This window comes from Artibeus jamaicensis, unplaced genomic scaffold, assembly GCF_021234435.1.
Source record: "Artibeus jamaicensis isolate MK-2021 breed Jamaican fruit bat unplaced genomic scaffold, CSHL_Jam_final scaffold_916, whole genome shotgun sequence".
Taxonomy (NCBI): Eukaryota; Metazoa; Chordata; class Mammalia; order Chiroptera; family Phyllostomidae; genus Artibeus; species Artibeus jamaicensis.
The window spans coordinates 14,596,708-14,615,874 of NW_026522059.1; the positions used below are offsets into that span (position 1 = coordinate 14,596,708).

Consider the following 19,167-nt stretch of genomic DNA (forward strand, 5'->3'; position numbering starts at 1 on the left):
CAAAGGGCTTTCACCTGTATTATCCATTTGTTCTCACAGGGCTCTCGCGGTGACCCAGGGCCAGCTGACCACAATGTATATTACATCAGTCAGTCTTGATTTTACCAGTGAGAACCCAGAGTTTAAGAAGGTGAAGTGACTCATGCAAAGTTACAGAGTGAGTGACAAAGGCAAGATAAAAATCCCCATCTTCTGGGGATCGTGTGCACCATGCTGTTTTCTGGTCTTTAGTCAGCCCTGGGGAAGGGCTACTCCTGGAAAAGGAAATTAAGCAAGTCTTGAGTCTCTGGGTTAGTTTTGACGTGCGTGCACTCTCTCTCTCTCTCTCCCTGTGATATAATAGACCTCTAGCCTTGAATTTTCCCTATTTGCCCTACAAACAATAGGACTGAATTAATTTTTTCAACACATATAGTACTTTTTCAGGGATGGGTATTGTTTCAGGTGCTGGGAATATATAGCAGGGAACAAAAAAGACCATGTCCTTGCCTCATGGAGCTCACAGTCCAGGTATAATCAATAAATAATAAATGAACCAGTCAATATATAGTATGCCAGACGCTGGTTAGTGATGAGGAAAAGAGTAAAGCAGGAGGAGGGGATAGGGAAGTGGGGGAGCGTTTGCTATTTTATTTAGAGTGGTCGACAGTAGGGTGGCATTTGAGAAGAGACTTTGAAGAAGTGAGAAAGTGTGTCACGTGGACAGGGGCAGAGACCGGCATGTGCAAAGGCCCCGAGGCAGCTGCATGTTTGGCGTGCCTGAGAGAGAGTAAGGAAACCAAACTGGCTGGAGAAGAGTGTGCAGAATGGGATGGAGGGAGAGAGTTATGGCAGGAAATGACTTGAAGGGGTCCTGCTGAGCAGAAGTGGCAGGTGGGGGGAGTGGGGGGCAGTTAGGAAAGATCCCACAGGACCTTCTTATATATAAGGGCTTTGGCTCTAATTCTGAGAGCCACAGGGGTCCTCTGATGGTTTTGAACAGAGGAAATTGTGATCTAACCTATGTAGAGAGAGGGTTTATAATGGACTGATTTGCCCTCTGTTATGATATTCCTGGATAGTAATATTTCCACCTGGAACAAGAGCCTTAGTCCTGCTTTGAGAGATGACCATGAGGGTCTTTCTTTTCAAGTATGATCTAGCACTGTGGTGAAGTTGAATTTTAGTAATTCCTTCATTACTTGAACCAGCGACTACATTCCAACCAAGTGTCAGGGACTAACTACCCTGGGCCCTGCGGTTGATTCAGGAATAAGACAAACTTACCTTAGGGAGCTCCCTTTCGGGAAGAAATACAGAGAGTAAACCAACAAACATACGTGAAGTTTCAGATAATGAGAAGGGCTAGAAAAAAATAAAACAGACGGAGATGCAATGATAATGACTTGTAGGGGCTACGTTAGATTCCAGTCAAATTTTGAAATGTTGGACTTAGGCTAAAATGTTACACAGGCAGAGCAATTCACAGTTTACAAATTCAAAGAGGCTGGCAAGAAAAGCATTATTCTGACTTTTGCACAAGAAACTGAGGTTCAGCGAGATTAAGCCATATGCCCAAAGCCCTAGTGAATGACAGATCCGGGGTCTGATTCCAAGTTTCCTCTAATTCTCAGCACTGAAGTTTTTCTCATAAGATGCACCACCATGGAATGTGAGAGCAGGGCTGGAGAGCAGTGGGGCGTGGGATGAGGGAATCCGCAGGAGTTAGCTAAGGCAACAAACCTGTGCCAAAGCTTGGGGAGAGCGCAAAAGAGCAAGGACGGTAGCTGGCTCCCCTTAAGGTCACACAGAACAGATATAGAGGGGTTGCAATCCCCACAATCCCAACTTCCATAGATCCCAGATCATCTTTGTCCTAATCTCAACAGAGGGACACTCCCTACTTTGGATGGCTGATCCCAGCCACCAGGGGCTGCGGGGTTGGGAGGAGCCCTGGGTCGCATGTGGTTTCAATTACTGCGTTTATCTGCATTGTTGTCATCATGCTTAGAAGATGAGTGAATCCTCATTTCTGTCCCCGGCTTCTCCACATTGTGTAGGGATACAAGTCAAATCTGGAAAAGCTACCTCATCTTTGGCAGGTCAGAAATAGGGAGAGGCTTCAGGAATGTACAGTAATAAACCACCCATGCCCCTTCCCCACTTTATTAAAACAAATCTGAAACAACAAATGTCTAAAATTTTCCACTTGATCATTTCACCCAGACTTGTTATAACCAAGGCCTTTGTCCACACCCACGGTAGTTTTTTGCAGCCTGAGGGAAGCTGGGAAGTGTCTGTCCTTAGTTCTCAGTCACTCCCATAATAAACAATCACTAAACAGCTTGCTGCCCTAGGCAACTGTTTGTCCAGCCTGGCCAGGCCCTTGGACTTCAGCTAGGGAAGGGGGTGGGAGGCCTACTCCATAAAGCAGTATTCAGGGTGGAGGCCAGGGAACTTGGCTTTGACCAGACATACTACATGGGAGCCTAGCCCATCTTTGTGGTCCTGGAAGATCTTTAGAGGGACTGCAGGTCCTTATCTAAATTGTCCAATGAAGTTCCCTGGGGGGGGGGGTAGCAAGAGCTTGGGGCTGGGATGTGGAAGGGCAGTTGAAGGAAAGACCAGCCATCTTGAACTAATTGCAAGTCAGGTCATTTCCTCCAAATTCCCCTTCACCAGCTGGGGCAGTCCACAGTTCTACTAGTCATCAGTCCCTGAGGGACATCTTAAGAACCACCACCACCACAAAAAGAGAGTAACACCACTTTTGAGGGACTGGGACAAACTTAACCAGTTTCTCCCCAGCCTATAGAAAATCCCGCCCCCACTGTGACCGGATCCCTTGGGAGCTGTCTACAGTACAGCTCTTCTATAGAACAGAAGTGCCTTTAGATTGCCAGGAAGGAGCGTGCAGGTAGATAATGAGAATTTAGGATTCTTATCTCAGCACAAGGAGACAGATAAGAAGCATTGTAATATTTTATTTATTCTTAGGGTGTCTCCTCGGAGGGAAGAAAATGAAAGGATGGGCCATATAGGAAATAAGGGCCTGTTTAAATGGCTGGTAGAAAATCAAAATATTGGGCCTTAAAAGAAGGGTCGACGGTCGGCGGTCGTTTTCTATGATGTCTTTCTTTCCTTTCCCTCGCCTCGGGCTCGCTCCACTGCTTCGTTTTCAAGCATCCTCTCCAGGAATCCGCACATTCCCTGTCGCCGGCTCGGGGAGGCGCTCCCGGCAGCCGGGATCCTCGAGGACGCCCGAGGCAGCCTGAGCAGTGGAGCCCGGGGAACGCCGGCCGGTCTCTGGTTCTCCGGCCACTGGGGGGCACCTCCTCTGGGCGGCGCTGATTCCCGGAGAAAGGCGGCGCGACCCAGGTGGGGGACCAGGCCAGACCGACCCGAGGGGCTTGCCCAGGGCCACCCCGAGACCAGCCCTCCCCCGGGCCGCGGCGAAGGCACCCACGAAACCGGCGGCCCCCGGCTCCCCGCGCAGCGACGGCGCCGCGGCCGGGAGCCGGGGGTTATGAATGGGCGCAGCGGAAGCACCGCCCCCCCCGGACGTGACGCTCGGCCAATGGCAGCGCGGGCTGCGTGGATAGATGAGGTCAGCGCTGTCGTGTCGGGAATGGAATGTGTAAGTGTAACATTCAGAACCGGGTAACATTCGGCGACCGAACGCGGCGGTCGGCAGCGCTCGCGCGGGGGCCTGCGAAGCGCGGCTCGGGGCCGGCACTGCCCGCGGGGAGAACGCGCCGCCGCCGTCACCCAGCGCCGCCGCCTCCAGCCGGGCCGCCGCGCGTCCCGGGGGCCGGCCCCGCGAGCGCAGGAGTAAACACCGCCGGAGTCTTGGAGCCGCTGCAGAAGGGAATAAAGAGAGATGCAGGGATTTGTGAGGTTACGGCGCCCCAGCTGCAAGATGCACTAGCCGGCTGAACCCGGGGATCGGCTGACTTGTTGGAACCGGAGTGCTCTGCACGGGAGCGTGGATGAGTTGAAGTTGCTTTCCTGGGGCTCGTTCTCCACGCTGCCGAGAGGAATCCGAGAGGCAAGGAAATCACTTCGTCTTGCCATTGATTGGGCATCGGGAGCTTTTTTTAAAACCCCTCTCTTTCTTTTCCTCCGTCTTGTTGCATGCAAGAAAATTACAGTCCGCTGCTCGCCCGCCCTGGGTGCGAAATATTCAGCCCCGCTCTCTCCTGTCCATTGTGCAACCCAAAGATGAAAGACCGAAGGGGAGAAAGTTAAAGAAATCGCCCACATGCGCTGGATCAGTCCACGGCTTGGGGAAAGGCATCCAGAGAAGGTGGGAGCGGAGAGTTTGAAGTCTTTACAGGCGGGAAGATGGCGGACTGGAGCTGAAAGTGTTGATTGGGAAACTTGGGTGATTCTTGTGTTTATTTACAATCCTCTTGACCCAGGCAGGACACATGCAGGCCAAAAAACGCTATTTCATCCTGCTCTCAGCTGGCTCTTGTCTCGCCCTTTTGTTTTATTTCGGAGGCTTGCAGTTTAGGGCATCGAGGACCCACAGCCGGAGAGAAGAGCACAGCGGTCGGAATGGCTTGCACCACCCGAGTCCGGATCATTTCTGGCCCCGCTTCCCGGACGCTCTGCGCCCCTTCGTTCCTTGGGATCAATTGGAAAACGAGGATTCCAACGTGCACATTTCCCCCCGGCAGAAGCGAGACGCCAACTCGAGCATCTACAAAGGCAAGAAGTGCCGCATGGAGTCCTGCTTCGATTTCACCCTTTGCAAGAAAAACGGCTTCAAAGTCTACGTATACCCGCAACAAAAAGGGGAGAAAATCGCCGAAAGTTACCAAAACATTCTAGCGGCCATCGAAGGCTCCAGGTTCTACACCTCGGACCCCAGCCAGGCGTGCCTCTTTGTCCTGAGTCTGGATACTTTAGACAGAGACCAGTTGTCACCTCAGTATGTGCACAATTTGAGATCCAAAGTGCAGAGTCTCCACTTGTGGAACAATGGTAGGAATCATTTAATTTTTAATTTATATTCCGGCACCTGGCCTGACTACACCGAGGACGTGGGGTTTGACATCGGCCAGGCGATGCTGGCCAAAGCCAGCATCAGTACTGAAAACTTCCGACCCAACTTTGATGTTTCTATTCCCCTCTTTTCTAAGGATCATCCCAGGACAGGAGGGGAGAGGGGGTTTTTGAAGTTTAACACCATCCCTCCTCTCAGGAAATACATGCTGGTATTCAAGGGAAAGAGGTACCTGACAGGGATAGGGTCAGACACCAGGAATGCCTTATATCACGTCCATAACGGGGAGGACGTCGTGCTCCTCACCACCTGCAAGCATGGCAAAGACTGGCAAAAGCACAAGGATTCTCGCTGTGACCGAGACAACACCGAGTACGAAAAGTAAGTGCCTGGGCTGGTGGACTGATGGGCTGATGGGCCTCCGAGGGTCAGCCCTGGGCCCTGCCCACCTCCTGCAGGTGTGAGGCTGGGGACAGGGGTGGGGCCCAGGAGCCCTCTTTCCTCTCCCTTTCTATTCTGAGCCTGGTTCTGGGCAGTCTGCTTCAGGTGTGTGGCTAGGAGCTGGGGACCCGGCGTTTGAGCTCCTGGGGCTGGTGGAAAAGCCTGGAGCCCTCTCCTGGGCCAAGTAGGCGACAGTGTTTCCTCTTTGCCTGGAAAATCTTCAGGCCCATGTGCGTCCTGTGAAGGGTGTGGGTTTGATCCAAGGTGGGGAAACTGTTTCATCAGTGGGCGCTGGGGGTGGGGGAAGGGGAGGTGGATGTGGGTTAGGGGGTCGTTTATGAGAGTCTAGATCTGGTGAGGCTCTGAATCCACCCACAGTCTGGAGACCTTGCCCCAAGATTGATGCTTTATTTGCTTTTCTCACGAGCAGGGGCAACTGCTTTCCCTAGGATTTTCCCAGCCTCCAATTTGTCATCTTTCCATAAGCTTTAAATTTGTGTTAGCAGTAGAAGTGTTTTGATTTTAGCTACTAAACTTTCTGTGCCTGCCTTCCATGAGGCTTGTGATCTGCGTCTCTTTCTTTTCTTCCTATTTCTTTGTATGCATATATCCCGTCTCTTCCTAGGAGCAGCTGTTCTTAAAATCTGGGTCTCAGCCCCAGTGCTGTGAACTCCTGTTGCTAATTTAGATTTCCCTCTCCCTCTGCCTTTATCTATTTGCATGTAAATTGGAGACTGTTACTCTTTGAATGGGCTTGTGGTGCCTCCTCACCCTCTGTAGTGAGGCAAGTTTTGTCCAGTTGCTAAGTAACCGAGTTGCTTACTTTGTAGCCCTCTCACTCTTCCTTTTCCTTCCCAGTGACAGTAATTGACACATTGGATTCGGGGTCAGAACTAGTCTCCACAATTGTGCTTTAAACTGAGCCTGGCGGGTCACTTTCCTAGTAGATGGTGTCTGCGCTCCAGACCCCCTCACACCTGGCTGTGAAAGAGTTAGTGAGCTCCTACAGTGCATTTCCACGTTATGCCAGTTAAAAACCAGAGCAGCCTTGTGCTACCCACGGAAGGAAGGGGAACCTCTCAGCTGAGTACAAGAGGAACTGGCAGAGGTTGGCAGAGTTGGCAGTTGATTCATGAAATGTAGAATAGGGAAACGTGTTGCAAACCTGATTGGAACAGGAAGGGGTAGGGTGGGAGAGGCCCCAGACTGAAAGGTTTGATTGTTGTCTGTGGATTTCCTCAAAACACTCGGGCCTCTCTCTGTAGGAGTGATTGCAGGAGAAATTAAAGCCCTCCTGTGCTGGATCCGAGGCAGTGAAGGAGAAAGCATCCAACACTCAAGAGTCCCCCACCCCCAACACCTTGCCTTTCAGACCTAAAAAAAAAAAAGCCTGAGGCTGGTGTCAGTTAGGAATTGATATTTTACTCTTCTTCAGGGGCACTTATGTGTGAATGTTGGGTGCCGTGGAAATGGATTAAAATTTTGTCACAGAAGAAACAAAACTGAGGTTAGCAATGAACTGCTTTGTTTACACGACATTTACATGGACATATTTCTGTGGGTTGCTTGTAAGGAAAAAATGCTTATAGCCTTTCAGGAATTTCTTTGTCTGACGGATGGTGGAGTAAGTCAAGATGAAGTCTAACTTTTCAGTGTCTTCTAAAGCAAGTCTCACCAAATTTTGTAGAAGAATTATGGTGACCTTCATTCTTCTAAAGGAGCTGGAGCTGAGAACTCACCTTAGGAAATTTGAATTATACATTTATTTGGGGAACACCGTCAATCCAGTAAAACAACCTATGTTATCTTTACGTTCTTATCCCCAAAATAAGTATTCAATCTCTACAGTCTCCGTCGAAGCTTTTCTAAAGATTGGCAATAAAAGAAGGTGGGGTTAGTTTACTAGAAACTCTTAATTTTGGTAATTAAATTTAATTTTTGACCTCTTTGTGATTGGGCTAAGAAATCTGACACCCACCCTGTTGTTCTGATTTATGTTTAAAGACCACAGGGGGTCAGGACCTCAGGACTGTGTCTCATTGGAAACGTGGCCTTTAGTTAGGGAAGCAAGTTTGCCCTTTTCTCTGGAGCAGGGATTTTTTCGAGCAGAGTCACTTCTGGATTTTTTTCCAGTTTTCCTTTTGCACACTTTCAGTTCTAACCTTGCTTCGTAAGACAGGATGGTACTGCAGAATGTTGGTATTGATTGGCCTGGTGGTCGATGTGCAGTTTGAACGCATTCCTCTCACTGGGTTATCAGAACTCTTCATCTTTGAGACGTGTTGCTCGCCGCTAACACCAGTGCCTTTTACAAGCGACTTTGGGACACCTGAGGGGGAAGAACGAACCTGGAATGTGTGGGAGCACTCAGACAGAGCGAGCAGCGCGTGTCGTGCTCTGGAAGTACTATGCCACTTAGGCTGTTGTTTTCTGTTAGTTAGCCTTGCACATGCGAGGCACAGAACTCTTCAAATGCGATGCTAATCTCTCCCGGGCTTTAGAGAAGGGGGCAGTAGTAAGGTTAGGTCTATCGAAGTCATCTGAGTTTGGATTCTCCTACAGACTCGTGGTGTGACTTTTGACGCATTACCTGGGACATCAGTGCATCCTTTTGGGGAATGGGTTTTTACACTGCTGCGTGGGGGCTCTGAGAATTCCTTTGGGCGTGGCGTGTAAAAACACGACCCATTTTCATCTGCCCCTCTTTTTTATTCACAAGTGCCTCTGAAAAGGCTTTAATTTAGTTTGCTGCTATAAGCAACCACATGTAAATTTGCTCTGGACTTAGGGGGTCTGATAATCAGATGGAAAAATCTATGGCATCATGGCCGAGTTAGGATACTGTAGAATATATACAAGTGTATCAACTAACTTTTAGTGGAAGTTAGCCTTATGGGGTGATAAAGATTTAGTGCCAGCTGGTTGAGGACTTTTCATCTCACCTGCACTTATGTGGATATCAGACATTTATTATTAAAAGTATAGGGTACTACATGGAATGAAGAAACACACTCTTCTCCTGTAAGAGGAGTACGGGATTTTTGATACAGAGTTCCAGGGTTTTATTAAAACACCCATTTTTTATGACACCCATAGTTAATTGTCACCAGTTACATAGACTGAGAGATGTGGGTGACCCTGGCTGAAATAAGTAGCTGCAGTGGTTACATGATTTGTAACGAGGCTTTAGACAAATTCTTTCTATTTTATATTCTTTGAGCTGCTTCCGCGTCCTTCCAGAATCACTGTATTTTTGCATGAATTTCATAGTTCAAATCCTTTCCAAGGGTATTATTGTGGCACTTCAAACCCAGCTTTCTGAAATAGAAGCGAAGGAAATGAGAGGAGGCTTCTATCTTCGACCCTCCAAGGAGAGCACTGGGGAGTATTTTAAGCACCTCTTCTGGGAACAGGCAGGATTCTCTGCAGGCCTTTTTGACACCTTTTCCTGTGTTTGTTGAAGATGTACTTCACAGTGCTGGTATTTTTAAGGGGTCTTAAAACTAAGTGGCTGACCATTCAGCTCCAACATCCTCATCTTACAGATTTAGAGATGGAAGGACAGAATGTTCGTAAGGAATGTACTGAAGGTGGAAACCTGGTGCGTGGCGGGGTATCCCTGGCATGCGCACCTTCTGAGTTTTCCCCCTTAACCTAGTCTTCTCCTGTCAATCAGAGACAAGCTTGAAAGCTCTCTGGCCACTGGGTCTTTATTGATGTTATTTCTTAGTTGATTTCTCGCGCAATCCTTTGGGAAGCTGATGAGGATTTTGGACCAACTTTGCAAAAGTTAAAAAAGCACATACCTGCACAATTTGCCATGAAGTTTTAGGAGTCCACACACAGCACTTTAGAAGGGCATTCTCAGACCTAAGAACTCTTGCTCTAGGGCTTACATTTCACCTTTCGTTGCAAACTAAGGTGTTGGAGCCTGGAGCTATTTAGTCTATGTAGGAGTTTTGAACATTCCAGTTTGGCCCTAAGGGGCTTAGAGGATTGGCTGTGAATTAACTACGTGGTAAGTTGAATTCAGATGCACTTCTAGCTAAAAGAAATTGTGCATAAGGCGGGGAGTCATTATACATGATTATTTACTTCATCTCCATTATTCCAAACTGCATTAACAGAGCAAGCACAGCGTCCAGCAGCGACCCCTGGATGACTGTTTTCCAGCTCCGAAATGAATGGTGGAAAGTGTGCTTCTCAGGTTTTACACGTAAAATGTTGGCGCCTCCCCCTTCCCACAGGTGTATGAAAGCACAGAAGTATTTCTAAACTAAACCACACGAGCACAGTTTAAAAATAGCACCAGTCTTATGCAAAATTACGAAGTTCTCAAGTGTGGCCTCTCGCACTGAGGTTCCAGTTCTCTGTGCTCCCCTTTCTTGCTTCTGCGCTTGCTTTCTTGAGAGCCCCCGAGAGCCTCCTTTACAGGGAATTGGGTGAATAGGGGTTGGAGTGTCCTGTGCTACTTCTAGGGGACGGTTGCATCTTCATCGACTTCCATTCAACAAATGAAGGTTGTGAGTGGAATTTGTGATTTAAGCTGGGAGCCTGCAGGATTTGGTCCTGCAGAGAACGCCTTGCTATGAAGACTGGGCAGGCCCCCCCTCTGGGAAGGAGGCTATCTTTGGTTCCCCTGACTGTGACCACAGCTTTGGATGGGACAGACTGGGCCAGAGGGGAGCTGTCACACCCTCAGGTGATGTTTTTCTCTTTGTCAGAGGCCTACCTACAGATGCGCCTCCGAGGAACACGGTACTAGAAACACCTGCCAACAATGACCTTTCAAACCTTAGCTTCACACCAGGAGCTGTGGGTTTGGTTTTTTTTTTCATCCTCACCTGAGGACATTTTTTCATTGCTGAGAGAGAGAGGGAGAGAGAGAGAAACGTTGACTGGACTGGTTGCCTTCTCCTAGGCACCTTGACTGGGGACCACACCCGCAGTGTGGGCATGTTCTTGACCGGCATTTGAACCTGCGCCCTTTGGTCCACTGGAAGATGCTCCAGCAGACTGAGTCACACCAGCCAGGGCCGAGGCTGTGTTTAATAGGACCTGGCTGCTTTGCTCACAGACCCTTGCAGGGTGTCTAGTCCGGCCGTTTTACAGGTGTGCGGACGGCGGGTCACCGTGGTGAGGCGCTTTGTCTGAGGCCACCCAGCCTGCGAGTGGCCCGGGGTTTCCGGCCCCCAGTTCCTAGTTTTCACTGAGGCTGGCTGTGACCTCCTGTCGTTCACCTCTCAGCACGGCTTCTTAAGGATGCACCGGGTCGGGCTAAGTAAGTAGTCATGGGGTTCTGCCGTCTTCTGAGCATGTAACATGTTCAAATGTGGACATGGGAGCTCCTGTGTTCGAGAGCGTAATTGACAGTGTTTTTACCTAACAGCTCTTCCACCTGTGATCAAGTTCCTTTAGTAAATAACTCCCCAACCCCTTAAAAAAAAGGGAGATTTGTCTAGTACCTATTATTTGAATTTTCCTTCATTAGCTCCTTGCAGCCTTTCAGCAACAGTATGGACTAGGTTACACTCTCCTTTTACAGACTAGAATGCGGGCCCTGGGTGGGGGCGGTAAGGAGCCCACAGCCACCTGTAGTGAGTGAGCCGCACCGGGCCTTGGATTCCAGAGGTCATTCTCTTTCAAATGTTACCACCTGAAAGAGTCAAACGAAATTTCTACCTGTTCACATGTTACTAGGCAGTTCAGTGGGATTCAGGTATTGGTGTTGCAGGTCTTTTTTCCCATTGCTTTTCCTTATGGACATAGTCTCCCAAGGGGAGAAATGACGGCTCAGAGCCTCGAGAAAGATGGAGCCTAAATCTGATGTTAAAAGATCGAACTCCTTGAACGCTTTCCCTCAAGGAGCTTTATGGTCTGTCTGCGAGTGTTCTGCTCCTGGTTCTCCCCTAGAGCCCCTCTGAGGAGCCGGAGGCGTGCACTGGGTGCGCCCGGCCCTCATGGATGGCGGAGGGTGGCCCCACGCGGCCCTCAGTGACCGCTAAGCTGGGGGTCAGGCAGGACTCTTTTCCAGGGGGACAGTGTGATCCGGCAAAGGCCCTCCGGGGAGATCCCTTTTCAGATGGGACAGGCCAGGTCTCTGGAACACTCCCAGACCCTCAGGCTCCCTAATGAAAAGAGCACTTAAAAAATTATAAATGGTATGCACAGCGTTTGTGGGAAATTAGGAAAGTACAGGAGATAGGAATATGAAAATAAACTTCTGCTCCAGTCCCCACTGTTATTAAACACCGCGTCGTCGGCCTGTTGTAACACGCGGATTCGGTCCTGTGACGCGGTCCTCCTCTTTCTGCGTATTTAAGTACCTTGGATCCACGTGTTCATTATTACTTAATTAAAAGTAAGTAAATGATGCATTCAGCACATTTTCCTTAAGTGCTGTGTTTGTGCCAGACGTCTAGTGTTGGAACTGAGACCACAGAACAAACTCCTTGACGCCCCATTCCTGTCTGTCGCTTTTACAGGCCTGAGGTCAGACTCGAAATGTATTCCTGCGTGGCTTTTTTTCCCCCTTCACATCATCCAAGAACACTTTCCTCATCTGTTAAATAGGCAAATCTTATGATTAAAAAATAGGCTTTTTAATGCCTGTATGATGGTTTTCTTTCCTCAGTCCCAGCTGTACCATACTTTATATCATCATTTCCATTTTCATAGAGATGTAACTTGTCCCCTCTTTTTTTTATGAATGAGTCTGTGATGAATTCCACTGCAGTGCGTATTTCTTTTCTTCTGGACGAAGTTCCCTCTCAGAAAACCACAGGGAACTTCTTTCCCCCCACTCCTCACCCTGCCCCTAACCCAGTCTTTTCCGAGGAAAAGCGATTTTTGAGGTGAGGCTCAGCACCTATGTCGGAAGTCACCCTCATGAAGTGGCTGCTTGGTTAAATGACAGTTTGGGTAGAACCTTTGTAGGTGTTAATTGGTCCTGCAGGGGGTCTTTGAAGTTCCCACAACTTCTGTTCTCTTTGAAGTTTTGTTTTTGCTGGAGCCAGAGAGGCCCGGCCTTTCTCACCGAGCAGGCGGCCCCAGCCCACCTTCTCCCTGCCGAGTGCAGCCTTCCCTGGGGGTTTGGAAACTGCAGGCTTCACGTGGGCAGACGCCACTGTCGAGCTGACCGTGTCAGGCCGGGAAGGCCCTGTGTCTCTGCTCTCTTTGATGGTTGACGTCGTGGTCCATTGCGGGTGAATCAAGGCATGACTGCCTCTGGGCATCCGGATGAGGAGGGTCTGGGATTCCAAGCACCCGTGAGGCTCTATTGCAAGTGATTTAAAAACCGAGACAGAAAACGTGAACCTGCAGTTCATGCCAAGTTATTATATTCAGGACTTTCTTTGCATTGTAATCGCTCCGAACAGCAGGGAACCTTGTGGGATGCATTGCATTGTTTTGTGTACGTTCCTGTCTCCGGGGAAGCTGTTCAGAAAGAGCCCCTGTGTGACCCTGCACCTGGGGAGTAACTGACCCACACTGCGGGACAAGCTGCTGGACCTCACAGACTCAGTTTCCACATCTTGGGTCATTACGAGGTTCACATGCGGCGAAGCGTGTGAATGTAAATGCTATGTGTTCTACTGGGTGGTGGTGTTACTAAATTTTACCTTCCTGTCATTTTCTAATTGACCACAGAGGTTTGCTTGGTTTCATAACTTGGCCTTTATTAACTAAGCTGCAGAAATAACTCTGTGCAACCCTTCCTTGATATTTAGTCCCTAGGAAATCACGGTTAGGTGCCTTGGAGGCCCAGCCGCTGCTTGCGTGGGCTGGGAAAGGCCTGTGGGGGCCTTCACACTGGGACTTGTGGGTGGAGAGAGTGCTCCGGGGTGCTAACCAGGTGCTAGCCATACTCCATGTCCTTTGGGTTCCCCAGCTGATTGCTCTAAAAATGCAGGTTGTCCCTGCTGCAGTTGATCTGTCTGCCTTCACCATCGGAGGGTGACATGTGGGGAGGTACTCTGTCTAAACGGAGCTCAGCTACTTGGTGGCCTTTTGGCCTCTTAGGTTGCAAGGAGCAGATCATCACTCAGGCCACCTGAGGTCACAGGATTTATTGAGCGGGGCCATGAACAGAAACTGAACTGGACGCATTCCATTAGGTTCTCAGGACCCCGCCTAAGACCTGGGATCGACTCCTTCCTTCCCCCTCTGGGCCTTCATATCCCCCCTCTGGCCAGCACTTCTCTTCTTGTGTGTCTTCCAGCTCCTGGCCAGTCTTTCCTGAATCCTCTCCTCCAGGCCCTAGAGGAAACGAGCCTGATTGCTTTGACGGTGACCATGACCCCATCTGGGAGAGCCATTCACTTTAGGCGGGGCATGACCTCAGCAGTTCAAGGTCTGCCCTATCCTGTCACCATTCTTGATTTCACTGGTGGCCATCCTTCTGCAAAGAAGAGCCTGAACTGGCTTCCTGGAATGGGGTTGTGGTTAGGGGAAGTTGGCTGTGGCTGTTGAAGCCATATCCTGTTGGCACTAACATACTTGAGCCCAGCTGATGATGCTGATAACAGCAATAGCAGTTAATACCTCTTGAGTGCACATGGTGTGTGGCGTCCCGGACAGTATCTCCTTTAATCTTTACGTCCACCCTGGCAGGAAGGTGCTCATTTCAGATGCAGGATGGAGGCCCAGGAGTCTTTCAAAGTGACTGGCCTAAGAGCACCCTCCTAGGAAGTGGACCGAGGCCACCTGACTCCCGAACTTGCGTCCTTCGCTGTGGCCGCTGCACAGCTGCAAACGATGTCGCAGAGGGCGCATGCGCACACATAACAGTGTGATTGATTTATGGAGGTTCACTTGGGTTTCTCACCTAGAAACTTATTTAATCTTACTTTAGAGAGACAGTTCTAACCAGTTCGGTAACCTGGTTTCGCGACCCACAGGAGATGAGAGGCACTAAATTTAAGGAGACAGGGATTCTCCTAGACAGATCTGGGAAGAAGGGACAGCTGGCAACCCGCGTGCGAGGAAGCAGGCCAGGAAATTATAAACGTAACCGCCAGAAGTAAAGAAGCGCTGTAATTTAAGAACAGCTGGCCCAGCGCCCGAGCCGGTGTCCTGCGGACTCCGCAGGAGTGTGCCTGTAAATCCCACCGCGAGCACCGTGCCTGTCACCAACCTGAGCTCCTGTAAATATTTGATGAACTGTACACCCCAGCACCGTGCTGACCCTGGGCCATCGCTTGGGTGCGCTCACTCTCCTTTGTTTAAGAAAATAGAGCGACAAGTAATGTGTTTTATAACTTTTTTTTTACCTGTTGGGTTAAAAGGGATTTTGTGCTCCTAAAAATAAGTTCTTCATTTGAAAACCTGTCTACCAAGCTTAGCAAGTTCCCCAAGGACCTGGGGTCTCCTCTGAGTTAGCATTAGTGTCTTGGGACTTGTCCCTCACTCAGATTTCTAGAGTTTTATGACGTATATCAGCACTTACTACAAGAAATAAAAAGCTTCCTGGTATTGTGGTGTGGGCCTTTGATGCTAGCTCTTCTTGATTGACTGGGGCTCAGAACAACCTAGTGGTGGGCTCCGATAAAGACAATGGCCCTGGGCCAGGCTGGAGGCTGGGGACTGGAGAAGGGAAGTTCCAGGGTTGCCTGGTGTCTTGGGGTGCACGTTGTTAGCCTGCTTTCACCGCATCCCAAGAGTGGCCTGGGTGGGAGCTGCTGGGTGGAGGTTTAGAATGGAGTGCACACTGCCCGCATACATTCCAGCACCACGACAGGTGGAAATCACGCACAGCGCTGCCGGTAGAGAAGACGGCAGGGCCACCTTCCCACTTGAACTTGCCTTGGAGGCTTCTCGTAGTCCATTCCCATGGCATCAAGGTGGGGGTGCTCCATCCAGTTCTGCCTGCCTCTCCTCCCTGGTTCTGTGGCTGAACTATATTCCTCCTCCTCCTCCTCCTTTCCACACACTCCCTTCTCTCCTTCCTGGAAAACTCCATGTTACTTCCTCCACAGTCACTTCCTTGGTGACCTCAGATGCAGTCACATTCTCCTGGTATGTGCTCTCACAGAACATTTAACACTTGCTATGGCTGTGGTTTTATATTCATTTAACTACTTGTCTTTCTCTCCCCCCAGTAGATTGCATAGGCACTGAGTGGAGGATTCTTACCTGTTTTTTTTTTTTTTTTGCTAATTTACTCAACAAATACTTATTGAGCACCTGTTGCATCCAGGCACTGGGGATTCAACTGTGAGCAAAACAGACATCCCTGCCCTCAAGATGCTCACTGGCTAGTGGCTGGAGGTGGATGTCATGCCATTTATGGCTCATGTTGGAAGGAGCTAGATGCTGGGAAGAAAAGCAGCTCATGCAAAGGGAATATGGCCCTGGATCAGAGCGTCCAGAAATGGGGCCTGGGCCCCACCCCTGGCTGATCAGACTCCCTAGGGGTGAAAATCCAGGTTTTTAGAGAGCCTTCCAGGGGACTTGGGGAGAGGGTTTTGCAGTTTATGGAGGGGAAGAAAGGCCTCACTGGGAAGTGGCATTGAGCTCACTTACTGTTGTATCTTCAGGGATCAGCGCCGTGGGAGGCCACCCAGTTTTTGTTGGCTAAATGAAACAAGTTACATTTATGTAACCAATGGAAATATTAGCACTGTTGAATATGTATCCAAAGGATGGTTTCTGTAGATGGTACTTTCTTTGGTTTATAGCACAGGCCTTCCCTGCATCCTCCAAGTTCTTTTGGATCATCTGCTGATTCACCCAGAGTTTCTTATTTTCTCCAAGTGGGATATTTCTTCCAGTCAACTCCCCCCCCCCCCCACCCCAAGGTAGTTCCTTTCTTTCTTTTTCTTTTTTTTTACTGGCCTGTTGGATATAAATATCAGTGAACCTAAATTAAAGTGAACTTGAGGGGGTTTGCTACATAGTACGAATCTAAAGAATTTATTGCTATAGGGGAAACCGTTATGGTCTTTTTATCATTTAATTTCAACAGTCTGTAGATATTGGGACTTTTTGTCCCTCCTTAATTGCAATTTTTCTCCCAAACAGTTGGTTGAATATAACGTCTGGCTTACATTTTTTTGCTCAGGTTACATCCAAACTCTGTTAACTGATATTGAAGCATTGCCCCAGAGTATATAGTAACATAGTGCTTAATTGAGCTGTCAGTCTTCTAATGAATTCATATTGAGATTTACCATTTAATTAAACAGCAAAGGGGAAGAAAAAGCAGAGGGAAGGTGTAGGGTTCTTTCTCCCACAGCCTTCCATTGCCTGCGTTTAAAACCTCCTGGCTTGTGTGTTGGCTTGTGGAATTGTCTGGGATATTGGCACGAAAGTACCCAAGGTGCGTAGGTAAAAATGGAGGCTGCGTCGTATCACAATGACCTGGCTTCTTAGCGGGTCTTGAAAATGGGTTTGGATTTGGTGCAATCATATGACACTTGATTAAGTATGAATTACGCTTTATGTTTTCACAAAGCTTGGTAAGGTCATTTTCCCAAATGATTCTAGGTCTGTGTATCTGAACCAATGTGAGAATCTAATCAGAGGGGAGCTAATACCAAAATGCTTTTGCTTCTCGGAGCGGCAGAGAATAAATTTTCCTGAAAACACCATGTCTTATATGCTGCGTGCTCCTTTAAAATTCACAGTGCATTAAAAAAGCCGCCTTTAAGCAACACCTTTTTATGATAACTGCATTTTTAAGTTGGCAGGTGTAATGTTGCAAACCTGTAAGTGTAGGGCAGTCAGTCTTTTATTGATTCAAAGAGTGGAAATGTATAATATTTTCTGTATTTAGATTGTAGAGTTATACATTTAAAAAAAATTGAACAGTATTTTATGTAAAGATAAAATTTAAGTACCTGAATGTTTAGTACAGTTAAATGGCAAAGTAGTATTTTTCCTGTGCTTCTTTTAGACTTAGCCATGACTACGTAACCCAAGTAGGATAAATGAGGACAAAAAAGATGAACTGTCAAAGCGAATCCCTTTTTATTGGTCTCATTAACATAACATTGTATTAGTTTTGGGTGTACAACGTAATGATTTGGTGTTTGTGTGTATTGCAAAGTGATTACCACAACATGTTTAGTTAACATCTGTTACCTCACACAGTTACAAGTTTTTCCTTGTGATGGGAATTTTTAGGATCTGCTCTCTGAACAGCATTCAAATGCACAGGGCAGTGTTGTTATCTAAATAGCCACGTGGCGCTCAGTGACTGGCGTCACCCTGAGAATTGCGTCATCGGGGGATTTCGTCTTGTGCACACGTGGTCCAAAGCACTCACACACGCCTGGATGCTACAGCCTGCCGCACGCCTGTGTGGTCCAGCGCCCAGGCCACAAGCCCGTACTGCATGTCACTGTACAAAATGACACGGGATCGAATCAGACACTCGTGAGAAGATGATGCAACCGAGAGACGAGGTAGATGAGATGCGCGAGGCTGTTGCCGGTGCAGCACGGCGTAGTTTTACTTCTTTTGTTAGAAACAGTGCACTTTAAAATAACACTGAAAAGTGCAGTGGAGTGAATGCATAGTCACGTGATTGTGTGTGCTACACTTTTGTACAACTGGCAGTGCGGTAGGTTGTTCCCACCGACATCACCACAGACACGTGAGTCCGGTGCTGAGCTTTGATGTCACGATGGCCGTGACCTCCCTGGATGGCAGGGAGTTTTCGGCTCCATCATAATCTTACTCTTCCACTGTCATGTGTGGTCCACTGTTGACCGAAAACCTGTTAGGGAGCGCGTGCCCATAGTCGCCAGGCTGCGCGTCACATCGGAGAACTCAGTCACCGTCTAAGTGGCGGTTTGGCCCTTCTGACCCCCTCACTTGCTGTGCCCAGCCCTCCGCCCCCTGCCTCTGGCAGCCGCCGGTCTGTTCTTGTGACGTCAGTTTTTCTGAGAATCCACATGTACATGAGATCATACAGTATTTGTCCTGCTCTGACTTACTTCACCGAGTGTAATTCCCTCAAGGTTCCTCTATATTGTTGCAGATAGTAGGGTTCCCTTCTTTGTTAAAGCTAAACAATGTTCCATTATGTGTTTGTATACATTTCACATATATATCACATTTTCTTCATCCGCTCATTCATTGATGAATAATTGTTTCCATGTCTTGGCTATAATAAGTAATGTCAGAATAAATCTTAGGTTTCTGTAAAAGTAACCTAAGAGACAAGCAGCCTTAAATTCAAAGTTTGGCCCTGACCAGTGTGGCTCAGTTGGTTGGGCAATGTCCAGCAAAGCACAAGGTCGCTGGTTCGATTCCCAGTTAGGGCACGTGCCTGGGTTGTGGGTTTGGTCCCTGGTTCGGGGGGTGTGTGTGAGAGGCAACCCATTAATGCTTCTCTCGCATCGATGTTTCTCTCCTCCTCTTTCTCCCTCCATTCCCCTCTCTGTAAAAATAAACAAATCTTTAAAAAACTCAAAGTATGAAGTAAGTGTTGTAGGGTGTTTTGGTGACTGTTCGAGCCTCTTTAGAACTCAGTTTTCCTTCTCTGAGTTTCTTGTACAGAGACAGACAGGCTAATTACCGACGGAGCCTCTCAGGTATGTACATACAGTGTATGTCTGTATGTCTGTCGTATGTTTGTCTGAGGAGGCGGGCATGATACCTGTCCTCTCAGGATGTCAGTGTTGTCTGGAGAGAATAGTGACAAGGTCACAGAAGTGACCCTAAAGATCTAGGGTAACCCTCGCATTCTGGAGATAAGGGAACCGAGACCCAGGAAAGTCGGGCACCCT

General features: G+C 48.5%; 1 protein-coding gene across 1 annotated transcript in view; it reads left to right on the forward strand.

Moving 5' to 3' along the window:
- Positions 1 to 3,596: 3,596 nt before the first annotated feature.
- Positions 3,597 to 19,167, forward strand: part of EXT1 (exostosin glycosyltransferase 1) — a 264,668-nt gene continuing 249,097 nt past the window's right edge. Inside the window, exon 1 of the mRNA XM_037148789.2 lies at positions 3,597 to 5,371. Within this exon, the coding sequence (XP_037004684.2) occupies positions 4,410 to 5,371 (962 nt within the window). The 5' untranslated portion in view covers positions 3,597 to 4,409. The remainder of the gene's footprint in view (positions 5,372 to 19,167) is intronic.